Below are 14,260 nucleotides of genomic sequence, written 5' to 3'. Positions count from 1 at the left end.
GCCATGCCTACATTAGGTCACTTACACCTGTTTCCACTGAAGTTTTGAGGTAATTTTCCTTGTTTTACATGAAATGCTCACACCAACAAATTACAATCCACATCAAGAAACACTAATTTTTGACAAAGGTTTTCTTTTAATATTACAAGTGATTTTGTACCCATATTCTGCTTTTAATGCCAGCATTTCAAGGAGATAAGATTACTGCTTTATGAAGGCCACATTTTGTTTTGTAATAACAGACAGTATCCAAACTAAGGAATTGGCATCCCAAAAAATATGGAGAACTTCACTCTTTTGGTGTTTCCTTGAACAATTGCATATAGCCTACCATATGTCTACATTCAATTGATTTATATTTTTTTTATGTGTCTGGACCATTTACGTAGATAGAGTCGTATTAGTTGTTGCTGCAGAACAAATTGATATCATTCGGTCTTTCTGCACTAAACAGTCCGCAGAAGTCAAAGACAAATCAGAGTGATGTTGGAACGGAAGGCCCCTTGTCTCCAGCTAACACCGCCATGAATGCCAGCCAGCTGGACCCCCACTCCATCTCCCCCATCTCCATGGCCAGGAGGAAACGGCAGTACAAGGGGACGGTCAAGAAGGTGACCATCAAGGAGAAGACGAAGCCAGCCAACGAGGGGGTGGAAAAGGACGGGGTTCGCTTCCCGCAAAATCTGGACGTCCAGCACTCGGTCAATGCCGTTCTGATCCAGACGCCTGGCAAGCTGACAGTGAAAGAGTTGCGTGAGGGTAAGTTTGCGTCATAGACCCATTGACGAGTCATGCATTGGTAAATTTGGTGCATACTGTAGCTTGGCACTATAAAGTACCATTTTCCATTTGCTTATACCAGAGTAAGTGACTTAAAGTATAGTGACACTTGTTTGTGTTCAGTTTACATTGATTTAATGCAAATACCGTCTCATGTCAATGGTTATTTTTCTGTTTGTTTACAGCCGTTATGTCCAAATCTGGATCTGCACAAGCTCTGAACCCAAGACAACTAAAGGTAATTTGTTTTTTCTCAAGATTTCCCAACTATCTGGTTTGACATTAAAAAAAAAAGAAAATGCACAGTCTGAATATCAGTTTAGCATGATGGCACCAGTGTGGACTAGCTGTACACACGAGATTGTTGTTGTTGGTTTTTTTCTACTTGTGAGAAAATAAGCAAATATTTTACATTCTTCTACTCATATATATGTAACAAGCATAGAGAGCTGTGAGACCCCCACACATGTGAGCAGTGTCTTGAATATCTGTTTGAGTCTGAAATGCATGTAGAAAGGGGGGAAAAAAAATCAAGATTTTCTCCCAACATCAAGTAACAGAGTAGCAGTGCAATTTTATGTAGCTGTCGTCACAGTAAAGTAAACACAATGATAAATGTTTGATTTTCAATTGGCACTATGTCATCAACTTACACTGCAGTGACTAATATCCAAAATAAAGAGAAAAAGAGAATATACATGATCATTGTTTGTAGTAGATAGCAACAAACAGAGAAGTTGCAGGGCGGTGAGTTGGCTCAGTCGGTAGCGCGTCTGCCTCACGATCACGCGGCCCGGGTTCGAACCCGAGTCTGGACTGGGCAATGTTGTGTGTAAACATACCGTCCCCTCTAGCAAGAGGCAAAACACTCTGTCCCTCGGATAGGACATAAAATGGAGGTCCCGTGTATGAGAGAGTCACAGCTCATGCACGTAAAAGATTCCGCTTCATTCATTCATCGCAAAGAGCAGGGTGTCTAACCCGGTGAAGTGGTCCCACCCCACATCCAACTGGACCCCATGGAAGACCAGCTTAGTGTAGCTGAATATGGGCTATCCAGCCATCTTCACAGATGGAAAATGAACAACAACAAAGTTCCAAATGCTAATTGCTAACTCAAATCTTTCTGTCTCATTTGTCTCTAGGAAGCCATTTTTGATCGTGAAGTGAGAGAAGATGTGCTTGCAGAGAGGAAAAACCAGCTGAGATGGTAAGTCCATGGGAGCATGGAAGAGTAGGTTGAGCACATTATGCCATCATGTGGCCATATGTTTGAAAGACAACATGAAACCATGAATGTGGGAGCTCTGTGATGCAAAGAGGTAGAGGTAGCACTGTGAAGTCAATCCTGCAAAGTCACATAAATATCTTATTTTGTAAGCATGACATGTATATGTCTCAACTCGGTGAACATTTCGTTTTTGAAGTGACTGCAGATTTTTCATATCTAATCAGATCAATGAAGTCACTCTCAACACCCAGAGAGTAATAATTTCTCCCCCATATTTGAGATGTGTATATTTCATACATGTACTCTTGAGATTAGAGCACCATTTCCATAAGCTGTAAAACCAGAAACATATGCTGCGTGAAACGTCTGCAAATTGGAGCCACAGCCTTTTTAGCATTGTGAAACTTTGGACAATTGCCACTGGCATTCAATGCATTATGTAGACAGACACTTATGCATGCGTTTTACTTTCTCAAATCTTGGCTCCTCGCGAAATTCATGAAAGTTTCGTGCACACAAACATTTATCGTTTTACAGTAACTTTGTGCCAGGAATGTGAGAGTCCAGTGATGCTATTGGCAAATTGATTTCACACAGAAGAGGGTTTCCCATACAGCGATATCATATTTACTCGTATGGAAGAGATGCTAATAGTCATCATTCAATTGAGAAATAGAGTCATAAATGGCTTCTGCGTAAAATGCTAAGTGGAGTCCGTACACACATTTGACTGTGCTTGTGACATGTCTGTGTCATTGCTTTTATTCCCATCTAGGCAAGTTCATCTTGGCAGAGACCAGATGACACCGGAGGAGAGACTGGAGATCACAGAAGCTAGGAAGGAGGCTGTCAAGGACTATCATGTGAGGAGAAAATTTCACTTTGATGAAATACTAGTTTATATGATGATTGTGGTATACTCCATCACACTCCTGCAGTTTGTTTGTGTAGTTGCACCCAAACACTTCCTTTAAAAGAAAAGAGTGAGGGACTGTGATTGCTAAGGATTGATGACAGGTAAAATGATGTGAGATGTTGAAGCCTTTGGGTTGTGTTCCGTGCAGATTTTGAATTTTGCAGTTATATTAGTCCTGACCATATATCATGTTCAACTTTTTCTTTTTCGTTCGTCATTCATGAGGTTAGATCAAGTATATCAAAAACAAGAGGACTGAAGAGGATGTTTGCAATGTTGTTTGTGTGTTTGTGTGCATGTGTGTGTGTGTATGTATGTGTCTGTCTGTCTGTCTGTCTGTTTATGTGCATGTATTACCGAGGATCAAAGGAGGAACAGCTTGGAAGAATATATGAAATTGGAATTGAAACGCAGCCAGAAAAGTTCAGGTTCAAGCATTTTATCAGTTGTAAAGTACTTAAAAAAAGTATAACTGTCTTTTATACATCCCATGCCCCTTGCAGTTTAAGCGAGGAGACCCTCTGGCCGAGATGGAGTTCAGCCGGGGCTGCACATCTTGCAGCCAGCGACGCACCTACCGGCGGGCGGAAGAGGTCCCGGGCCAGACGGCCCAGTTTGATGCCTATCGAAACGACCCTTGGGCCCTGAAACACCGGGCCATCGGCCGCTTCCAGCAGGCCGTTCTCAAGGTCATCCTGCGGCAGCGGGCAGACGACAAGTGGTCACTGCTGAGGAAGCTCGTCGATGACTACCGGTCAGGGAATGCCGGCAAAGTGGACATAGGTGAGAAGCTTGCCCAGTTGGGTTTGTGGGGATACTTTCAAACTTTTTTCCCTCAGTAGTGGGTAGCTGTGTTATGTACAGTGTGGTATTGTGTTTTGAAAGGACAACACATCAGTATAGGCATGCGTAGTTCAGAATACATAGAGAAAGAGGTTTATGCTTGTAGAAAGCAACATAATTAGTAATCTTGACTCTTCGGAATTACAACTACTTCAATTTTATGCCCATTTCCCAAGACTAGCTATGATCTTCAGCCTTGACCTCTCTTTTGATTCTGTTTTCTGTTCAGTGGAGCAATTATTTTTCTATATGTGAGGTTATTGTGATTGTCCAGGCAGAAGCAAATCAGCTGCCAGCTGTTTTGTCAAATACTGATCTATTCAGTATCAAAGCAGGTACCATATCAAGTCTTTGAAGAACCATGACACTGGATTATTTGTCTAATTACTAAGCCCCAGACACCGGAAGTATTACAAATTGTTAAGAAACACCACTCTCTATTGAGAAGAAATGAGGGCATAAAACTCATAATCTCAGGAGTTTCTTCAAAGGTGATTTGATGTCATATTTTCATTTGGACATTTTGGCAGGTGCAGAATTGTATATCAACTTAAAATGTGACTATATCTCCCATCCGTGGGTATTTGGTTAATTAGAATCATATCATCCAGTGCATTATGAATGTATATTTACCATTATTGTTTGTGTAGTAGTACTCATAAAATAGTTTCTTAGGTATGCAAAGAGATTGAAATGAATTGTCGAAGTGAAAATTTCCTGGTTTATCAGTGACTTCAAAAGAAAAAGTGCAGTGCTGTTTAATACAACTGTTGTGAATTATGTTTTGTTTAATATTTTTGTTTTCAGACGTAAAAGAGACAGAAATTAATTGTTGAAGTATAAATTTCGTAGTTTATCAATGACTTTGAAGAAGTGCAGTGTTGTTTGATACAGCTGTTGTGAATCATGTTTTGTTTAATATTTTTTTCTTTCAGTGACCTTTGGTGGAAATGGTGAAGCCAAGTATGACTACCTTCCTCTGCACATCAGCTCAGAAAGTGTCCTAACCTATGGCTTCCCCTCTTACATAGCACCAGACTACAAGGATGATATGGTACGGCAATGTCTTTTAACTTCACGTCATCTAAAACTTATTAAATCGAACAACAGAAGAGTGAGTGATGATGCATTTAGGCTGTATGGAGAGTGTTTGTACAAGATCTGCATAAAATGTTGTTTTGTTTTTGCTCAATAGTAGCTCTGCTGGTTCAGAAAAAAACAACAACAAAAAGTGCAAAGGATTGATCAGGAACTTTGTTTGGTACTTGTGTGTATTTTTGTATATTAAGCTTGTGTGTTGTTCTTACAGAAAGAGATCTGTACATTACCATTTAATCCTTATTATCATTCCTTATCATTTTCAGCTGCATGAAAAAATGTGAGATCATCTTTGCTGTGGGATAGACTGTTGTTTTCTATTTTGGCACTTTTTGAGACAAATCACTGTGGATGACTGTGGTGACAACTGTAGCATTGGTGATAGACTACCGTAAAGTTCCGTGTATAAGACGCACTATTTTTTCGTCGGAAAACGTTGAAAATCGGGGGTGCGTCGTATACACGGGTACAGTAGAATCACGGAAAAAAATCCGTCATGTACACCCAATTTTATAAGGCCAACTTGGGGCCATGTATGCCCATCGACGTTTGGAAGGTAAGCAATCACTAAAACTTACGGATAAATTAGCGATCTTTCAATCTGGACACACACAAAAGCTGCAAGTACGAGATAAACTTACATCGGCCTTGTGCAGTAACGATGTATCAATCTGGCCATAGACAACAGCTGTAACAGCACTGCTGTATGCTACCGATGTCAGTCTACCAAGCTACCAACAGCCAACCTAGTAGCTGGAATACACGATGTACAGGTATCATTACTAAATTACCGATACCATAAAACTTATCAATGTACTAGTATCAATATGGCCATAGGATCGACACTATATGTCACCGCAAATATGAACGATGTGTGAAGCATGCATGCATATCCATGTCGTTCGTTTGCTCTTCATTTCACGAGGCCAGCTAGGATAGCATAGCTACACTGTAGCTAGCTAGCAAGTCTTTGGCAAAGGCAGCAGCTAGCTGCAGAGAGGCTTTTGCAATGGACTCGCGTGCACACAGCGATCGGATCGAAGCGCGCTTGCCCGTTGCGCGCTGTGTGTGCAAGTCCATTGCTCTCTGTGTGCGTGTGCTGGAAATTATAGCGAGCTGCCTTTTGCAAAAGGCTAGCACTGTGCATACAAGCATGGTACAAGAGACACACGTTACTGGTAGTGCATGAGTGTACTACCGTACGCACCGTACGTCTTGCCGTATGATCCCTCTGCTACACTTGTTGATGTTTTTCTTATTTTCCGTAATGAACCTTCCAGTCTGACATGCGTCAATATGCGAGACCCTCTGCTATCATGACAGCAAAGATCGTACTGTACACTCATGAGTACGATATGCATGACACATGTACCACGATTGAAAGGCAAAACAATAGCAAGTGAGTACCGAGACAAGTCTCGCATTTTCCGACTTCCATATTTTGCCGATGTCCGATGAATACCGTTAAAAGAAAATATAAAAGGAAACGAAAAATAGAGCAAATACATGCTGCATTCTAGGGAAATTTTGAGCTGAAAAAATATGTATGACACACGCAATATTTGCGTGGAAATTTTCGTGTTTTTTTTTTTTTTAAATTTTAGGTCCGAAAGTAGGGGTGCGTCTTATACACGGGTGCGTCTTATACACGGAACTTTACGGTACTTAGTGTATGCATGTACAGAAAAGCTTGCAAATGGAATCATTTGCAGTAAATGTGTCGTTCATGGATAGCCACCCAACAGTTAGTTTGATAAGACTAATGTAAAATACATGAAGATTGGCAATAAAATAATAATGGTGCAGTCAATGCACTGATTAAGGGAAAAACATTCACTGATATATCTTTATTTCTATCTGCTCCATCTTTATCTCTGTCTGCTCCATCCTCCCCCCCCCCCCCCATCCCTCCAGGCACCGGATGCCCTGGGCATTGTGCCTTCCAAGCCAACAGACATTGTAGTGAAGAGGAAGGTGCCCTATCTGGGCCTGAAGGTCCCCCAGCAGTATCACCTGATGGGCTACAGGCCCCACAATGTCCTGGATGCTGCAGTGGGCTACGTGGCCCCAAAGTTGGTGCGCACACTGAGAACAGGGGCTGAGGTGAGTCTAGTTGACATTTACTATTAAACCCCTTTGCTCAGGATCAGCCCTTTTTATCACCCTTTTACTTTGTATTGCAGGTTTTTGAGAGGCTGCTCTTTCTAATCTCTAGCTCTCAAACAGAGCATACTGAAAATAGCATTGAAAATAGCATTGTTCAAACTTTGATGAGTGTATACCTTTTGAAAGGTGTATTGCTGCTTTTTTTTTGTTTGATACTGCTTATTACAAAGAGATTAAAAATGTTTCTAGAATTTTGAATTATTTTCTGCAGCTGTCATTAGTTTTGTTTGTTCATTACTTTGTTTGTTTGTTTGTTTTTCTGGGACAATATACTAGTAGCCTGTGCTTCTATCTGCCATATGAATAATGCAGAGATACCAAGTGTTACTTTTTCACAGTATTTTGTGATCCCCCCCCCATACTGCAGATTTTATTGAAAATACTGTTTTTCCCTGATTCTATTACTGCCCATGCCTATTGCAAGAAGGGCAAAAATGCTGTTTCCACCAAAAATACACCTTTCAACCCTCAGAATACTGCAATGCTGTTTGCAAAGTTGGAGTCCCTGATAATGATGAAGATAGAAATGGGGAAGGAACAAATAATGTGATATTTATTCAAAACATGTATACTAACATTTCACGTTGGGCACTGCCTCCACAGCTTCTATCTTTACCAAGTGAGACTTACATGATTAATCAAAGAGATCCCCTTCATCTGTTGTCAGGACGAACTGATCACCATGCCGGTGCCCGAGGCAGCGTGGCCGGACAAAGACCAGCCTGCCGTGGACCGCCTGGAAGGCATCCACAGGGAGGATGGAGATGATGATGGAGAGGTCCGGGATGAGGAGGAGGAGGAGGAGGTCATTGAGCTGGTGTCTGGTGAAGACAGGAAGGCTGTGCCCCTCGTTCCACCAGCAGCCCTCTTCAAGTCCGTCGACTACCCGTCTCTGCACATATTTGTGAGTCCAGTTCCTTCATTCATAGTTTATCCAACCCCATGCCCATTTACTGCAGAATTGATTGTTCATCTGTACCGACTGTGTTGCACTCCAGCTGACATGTGATACATGAAGTAGTCACTCCTTGATTGAATTTGACAGCCTTTATGATGTTTTACATTAAGAACAAATGAACAGTTTCAACCAAGCTCCGTATGCTAGAATGATCAAGTCATTGGTTGTGCATGTCAACAGACGGACAAAACAAACATGGTAACCAAGTTGGGAAGTGAAGAAGAACCCCTCATGTGATTTTATTCAAACATGTTATATCTCATCCGATGGGGGATAATGAGTTAAAGGCATTCTTTGGTTGTACAATAAATTCGGAGGACATGTTTCTCATGATGTACTTTTATGACACAAAACCCAAGTGACCAGTATTCTTTTAACAAAGGAAATATCCCTGTGATCATTTAACTTGTTGAGGACGAGTCCCAAGTATACTCAGGCAGATGTCTATGGGAAATGCGTGTGGTGGCAGAATCCGTCCGTCTTTGACAGGTTGAGCATACATTGGAGCAGTTGTATTCAGAAGCAGGGCATTTGTTTCATGAATAGCAGGGTTCGACATCTAAGCAGTGACCTGGTGGCCTCGAGCCATTAAAAATGGATGTCGGGCCACCAAATTTCCAAACAGGCTTTCTTTTGGTGGCCTGCTGGGACAGCTAAAATTCAAAATGAATTTTTAGATCTCCTTTTATATCAGGCCAATACATTTCTTTTTAGGGCCACTGAAATCTCACAGTGAGAGATTTTTGTGACCTGAACAGGCCACCAGAGAGAGAGAGAAAAAAAAAAAAAGTTAATAATTAACTTTTTCTCTCTCTCTTATTTTGAGCCCTGTATATAGTTTAGCCATGTGGAAGTGTAAAATTGTGTGGATGGCCTCAGATGCTTATGCATAAATGGTAGATGGAATCCAGCTCTTGATGTATGACATGGTGTTGAGTTGCTTTATGGATCTTTCTCATGCCTCATGCCTTTACCTGCTGTGTCCTCCTTGCTCTGTAGAATCCTGCACCTGGCCTCCAGGTCTTCCTGCCACCCCTCCCATACTCGGAGGTGGACCCTGACTTCCACCTGTGCCCCCTACCGAGGTACACCCACTCAGACCCCAGGAACAAGCATGGCGCCACCCTCAAGAAGTACTTGGACCGCGAGGTGAGTTTGAGCATCCTCATGTAGTGTACATGCCATTTACAATTCCCAACCCTGGAATCTCTGTTGTACAAAAACAGCAAAAAGAAATATATCTTTACACGCATAGGCGTACCCAGGATTTTTTAGAGGGGGGTGTTCAGTGGCGTACCGTGGGTCAAGACATTGGGGGGGGGGGGGCGCACCTCATGGAAGCAACATCAGAATTGCATAACTGTACAATTAAATGCGAGCAAGAGGAGCGAGCGAGCTTGAAAATTTTGACATTTTACAGCCCCACTGCCGTTTGTAGCTATATATAATAATATATGTATTTGCTTTGGAAATTAAGGGGGTTGCGCCGGGTGCAACTGCTGGCAGTTGCTGGCAGTAACATCAGGAGAATGGCATGACGATTAAATGCGAGCGAGCAAAGCGAGCGAGCTTGAAAATTTTGACATTTTAAGTCTCCAAACTTCCGTTGGCAGCTATATTTTTTCGCTTTAGAAATTAAGGGGAGGGGGCGCACCGGGCGCAACTGCTGGTAATTACTGACAGCAACATCAGGACAATTGCATAACGATTAAATGCGAGCGAGTGAAGCGAGCGAGCTTGAAAATTTTGACATTTTACAGTCCCCAAACTACCGTTTGTAGCTATATTTTTTTCGCCTTAGAAATTAAGGGGAGGGGGCGCACCGGGTGCAACTGCTGGCAATTACTGACAGCAACATCAGGAGAATTGCATAATGATAAAATGCGAGCGAGCAAAGCGAGCGAGCTTGAAAATTTTGACATTTTACAGTCCCCAAACTGCCGTTTGTAGCTAATTTTTTTTGCTTTAGAAATTAAGGGGAGGGGGCGCACCGGGCGCTACTGCTGGCAATTACTGACAGCAACATTAGGAGAATTGCATATAACGATTAAATGCGAGCGAGCGAAGCGAGCGAGCTTGAAATTTTTGACATTTTACAGTCCTCAAACTGCCGTTTGTAGCTATATTTTGTCGCTTTAGAAATTAAGGGGAGGGGGCGCACCGGGCGCTACTGCTGGCAATTACTGACAGCAACATTAGGAGAATTGCATATAACGATTAAATGCGAGCGAGCGAAGCGAGCGAGCTTGAAAATTTTGACATTTTTACAGTCCTCAAACTGCCGTTTGTAGCTACTGCAAAAACAGTGGTGTTAGATTTAACACCACTGGTGTTGAATCTAACACCGGCCGAACTTCAATAAAGGACCACACCATCTGGTGTTGAAGTAACACCGTCTCTGGTGTTAAAATATCCAACACCCATGGGTGTTAAAGGGTGTAAAAATATACCAACACCAGCCTCGGTGTTTTTTCAACACTTAAGAGAGTGTTAAGAAGTTGACACCATAATGGTGTTCATTTGACATCCCAACACCATTTATGGTATAAGTTCAACACCCGTGGTGTTAAAATATACCAACACCAGCTTTGGTGTTGCTTAGATTATTGATAAGTTGACACCACTTTGGTGTTCTTTTGACACCCTTTAACACCAATGACGGTGTAACTTCAACACTATTTGTTGTTAGAATCTATACCCCAACACCTGTCATGGTGTTATTCTAACACTTCAAAGTGTTATAAGTTTGCATTATTTGGTGTTTATTTGACACCACAGAAGTGTTGATTCAACGCTTCAGAGTGAGAAATAAATTCCAAGTGATGCCAACTTATTAACAATTTGAAGTGTCGATACCTCGACATCATTTCACACTCTCCACATTCAATCGCACAAAATAACACAGTAATGTAAGTAGGTGAAAGACAGTCACGTGCTACTAGGTTGATCAAAATATTTAATAAATTCTGTCTGTCACAACAAATCACAATAATTCTATTACATGTAATGAAAGCCTCATCTCTACAATATAAGTATCAAAATGGAAAACCTTTGACCCTGTCAGTTGGTTCTTTGATTATCTATGCAAATGAGATACATTATGGCTATTGTAGGCTAAAATATCAAATGTAAATACTCACTCTGAATACCTTTGGCCTTCTTGGCACTATCAAGTTGAATTTTCAAATGAAATTGATACTAGTATTATATCTTCTTGGCTCTATCATTCAAATGTTCAAATTGAATTGCCTACTCAGCTGTATAATTCAAATATTCAACATAGATCATCCAGTCTGGTTGTAAAATGTTAACATAAAAAAAAAAAAAATTACCTGGTATACTCTTTCTTTTGATCAATGCTATTGCAAGTGATGATACAAGCATGTGAAATTCGGATCATTTAAATATTCAAATGACACACATAAGGCCTTCTTGGGCCAATATTTTCAACTCGAATTGGATGTAATTGATACCCCCACCTAAAACTTAGAGAGTTAGCTCAATTCATGATATTCTTGTATGCCTTTTGTTGAAAAAAAAAGTACAATATAACAAAAGTTGTTACCATAGCAAGATTACTCAACAGTGAGATCAGTGTGCGACTCATTTTAAGATTACACTGGTTACATGAGCGAAACCTCAAGTCAAATGCTAGAAAACTGAGGAAGCTCACCCAATTCACAGTATTTTTTGTTTGATTTTCATTTTAAAAGATGGTTGCCATTACATTAGCACTCTGTGCAATATTTCAGGCCAGATGCTCAGAAACTGAGGGAGATTGCATAATCAACTGTTGTGTAAGTTTTTAATTTGAAAATGTCACTGCCATGATAACACTTTCTTTGACCGATACAAATGATGACATTTGCACATTAGAGCACTACAGTGGTCACGTGCCAAATTTCAAGTCAAATGCCTAAAACATGAGGGAGTTATGAGTCAATCACAATATCTTCCATTGCTTTGTATTAAAAAAAAAAATAAGTTAGCATGGCAACGCATTGTTTAACATTGACGAGAAAAGTGTTTTGCACATCTAGAATTTATCTTGTCACAATATATAGGTGTCATATCTCAAGGTTATTGCTAAAAATTGAGAGAGTAAGCTCAATCCACTTGTAGTTTATACGATTCTCATTACAAAATACCATTAACTTGACAACATACTATTTGACAATGACGAAAAATAAAATTTGCACAGGTACATAATACAGTGGTCACATGTGCCAAACTTAAAGTCAAATGCTCAAAATCTGAGGAGGTTAGCTGAATCCAGTGCCGTATATTAAGAGAGTCTGGCCAACTCGGTTTTCGGCTTAGGTGTTTTGAAGCCTGTGATTGGTCAAAAGCTGGTCCCGTGACCTACAGGCGCCATGTCGTTACCAAAGTCAATCACGCGGGCGCGAGCAGAGCTCATACGCAGTGCCCATTGTTCATTACGCGCAGCTACGCGCTAATATTGCTTGCCTTGGGGACTTCCCCTGAATATCAGTCATGGTGCAGTGGGGATATGTCATTGCCGTAAGGTTGTCAACTTTATTGAAGTAGAAGGTACAACACGAAAGATATTTTGATATCTTATTGCCATAAACTGAAGATTCGTCATGCCTTCCTGCGTAGCATGGCGTTGCGCGAACCGACCTGGCTCTTAGTGTAATGATGCACCGCTTTCCGACAGATCCAAAACAAAGGAAAAAGCGGGAAATCAGAGTGCGACGGGAAAATATATATCTGATTTGTTTTCTTTGGATTCCTCGCGGTGTCTTTCAGACTATCCAAGTTTTTATTCACATTCGTATGTCTCCGCCATAACATACGAAAGTGTCGCCTGAGGCATTTGTTTTGGTCGTCTGTCCGTCCTTTCGTCTGTCCTTCATATCGCAATCAATATTGTGGACACCGTTTGAGGTAATGGAACTTGACGTGTATGCTTGTGTGAGTGGACGAAGTTTTGTTTTTAGCTTATAGGGCCTAAACTTTTGTGTAAACACGCTCAAAGTGAAAGGTCAAAATCATGTATATAATGGTTAAATTCTTAAAATATCACTATTTCCCCCCTGGAGGTATAAGTACAGGTATTTCCAAACGAAACTTACTGCCTGACCGTGATTTTCATTTTCTCGTGATTTTATTTTATTTATTTATTTATTTTTTTTATTTTTTTTTGGGGGGGGGGCCGGGGGTATGGGAGGGGGGTAAGGGTCAAGGATCAATGTCAGGTAAAATGTAATGTTAAAATTCTACTCTCTATTGTTAAAATACTATTACCCATGCAGTTCCTAAATACCTTGGAAATTACCCAATTCACAAACTTAAAACCAAAATATGGTATACACGTATTTGCATGCCATCATTACTACACAATGACGCGTGATAGGGAAAGATTTTGACCATGATGGTCAAAGGTAGGTGAAAATACTGAAATGACAGAATTTTCTATATGTTTTTAAAATAACCATTGAAAGTATTGCCCTGAAAATAGTAGTAAGTAAAAAGTAGTGAGAAGAAGTAAGCAAAAGTAAAAATGCTCAAATTCCTTAATATTTGCTCTCTTAAATAATAAAAGACATCCATTCATACCTAGTTCATGGAGAGTAAACATTCGACGCATTAAATTTAGTGACAAATTTGGCATTTTTTCTGCCAATTATGTGAAACTGTCGTGTAACATTGTCAAGACGTACTCTACACCTGCTAAGAGAACAATGTAATATGGCGGAGGAATACCGGTCGCCATTAGGACATCTTTATTTATGTGGGTTTTTAAAATTATTATTTGGTACAGATGTCACTGAGGATATCCCTCATTATTATGTTATCCAGGTAAAGTACTTGTGCTTTCGTTCAACATGTCTTTTTGTAAATATCATTTTTAAACAATTTTAGATCATTTTACATACCTTAATATCGGTGACGTCACTTTTTTCATGTTGTACATTGTACATAGGTGTATTCCTTTTGAATTACATACTAATCGGCCTTCATGTCAGTTTCATACATATATGGGACTAAATAGGATGGTAATTGATGATTGCTATGTATTAACGTGCGAAACAGTAATTACTGTGGAATTCCTCTATCCTCTGCACAGCTAGAATTGTAAATTTATATATCATGTTGTTATGCAATATTCTGGTTCCCTGGACAACTTGCTAAATACAATAAACATAGCATACAGTCTAGTGAAAGTTGACGATACGACTTACTGTGAATTCTTCCTTTATTTTCACAGCATATATATTCAGGAATTATGTCCTTTAGACAGCTT

The 14,260-nt window shown here is 40.4% G+C and overlaps 1 protein-coding gene across 1 annotated transcript in view; it reads left to right on the top strand.

Annotated features, from left to right (window-relative positions):
- Nucleotides 1-14,260, top strand: part of LOC139738359 (cilia- and flagella-associated protein 221-like) — a 38,537-nt gene that overhangs the window by 10,226 nt on the left and 14,051 nt on the right. Inside the window, exons 6-14 of the mRNA XM_071648995.1 lie at nt 455-759; nt 966-1,018; nt 1,926-1,990; nt 2,787-2,874; nt 3,431-3,710; nt 4,706-4,824; nt 6,783-6,971; nt 7,702-7,938; nt 8,992-9,141. Of these exons, the coding sequence (XP_071505096.1) occupies nt 455-759; nt 966-1,018; nt 1,926-1,990; nt 2,787-2,874; nt 3,431-3,710; nt 4,706-4,824; nt 6,783-6,971; nt 7,702-7,938; nt 8,992-9,141 (1,486 nt within the window). The remainder of the gene's footprint in view (nt 1-454; nt 760-965; nt 1,019-1,925; nt 1,991-2,786; nt 2,875-3,430; nt 3,711-4,705; nt 4,825-6,782; nt 6,972-7,701; nt 7,939-8,991; nt 9,142-14,260) is intronic.

The sequence above is a fragment of the Diadema antillarum genome, unplaced genomic scaffold (assembly GCF_040938485.1).
Source record: "Diadema antillarum isolate AM-2024a unplaced genomic scaffold, OU_Dant_1.0 seq00000738_RagTag, whole genome shotgun sequence".
Classification (NCBI taxonomy): Eukaryota; Metazoa; Echinodermata; class Echinoidea; order Diadematoida; family Diadematidae; genus Diadema; species Diadema antillarum.
Note: the sequence above shows the minus strand (reverse complement) of the source record. Positions and strands in the feature narration are given on the sequence as shown.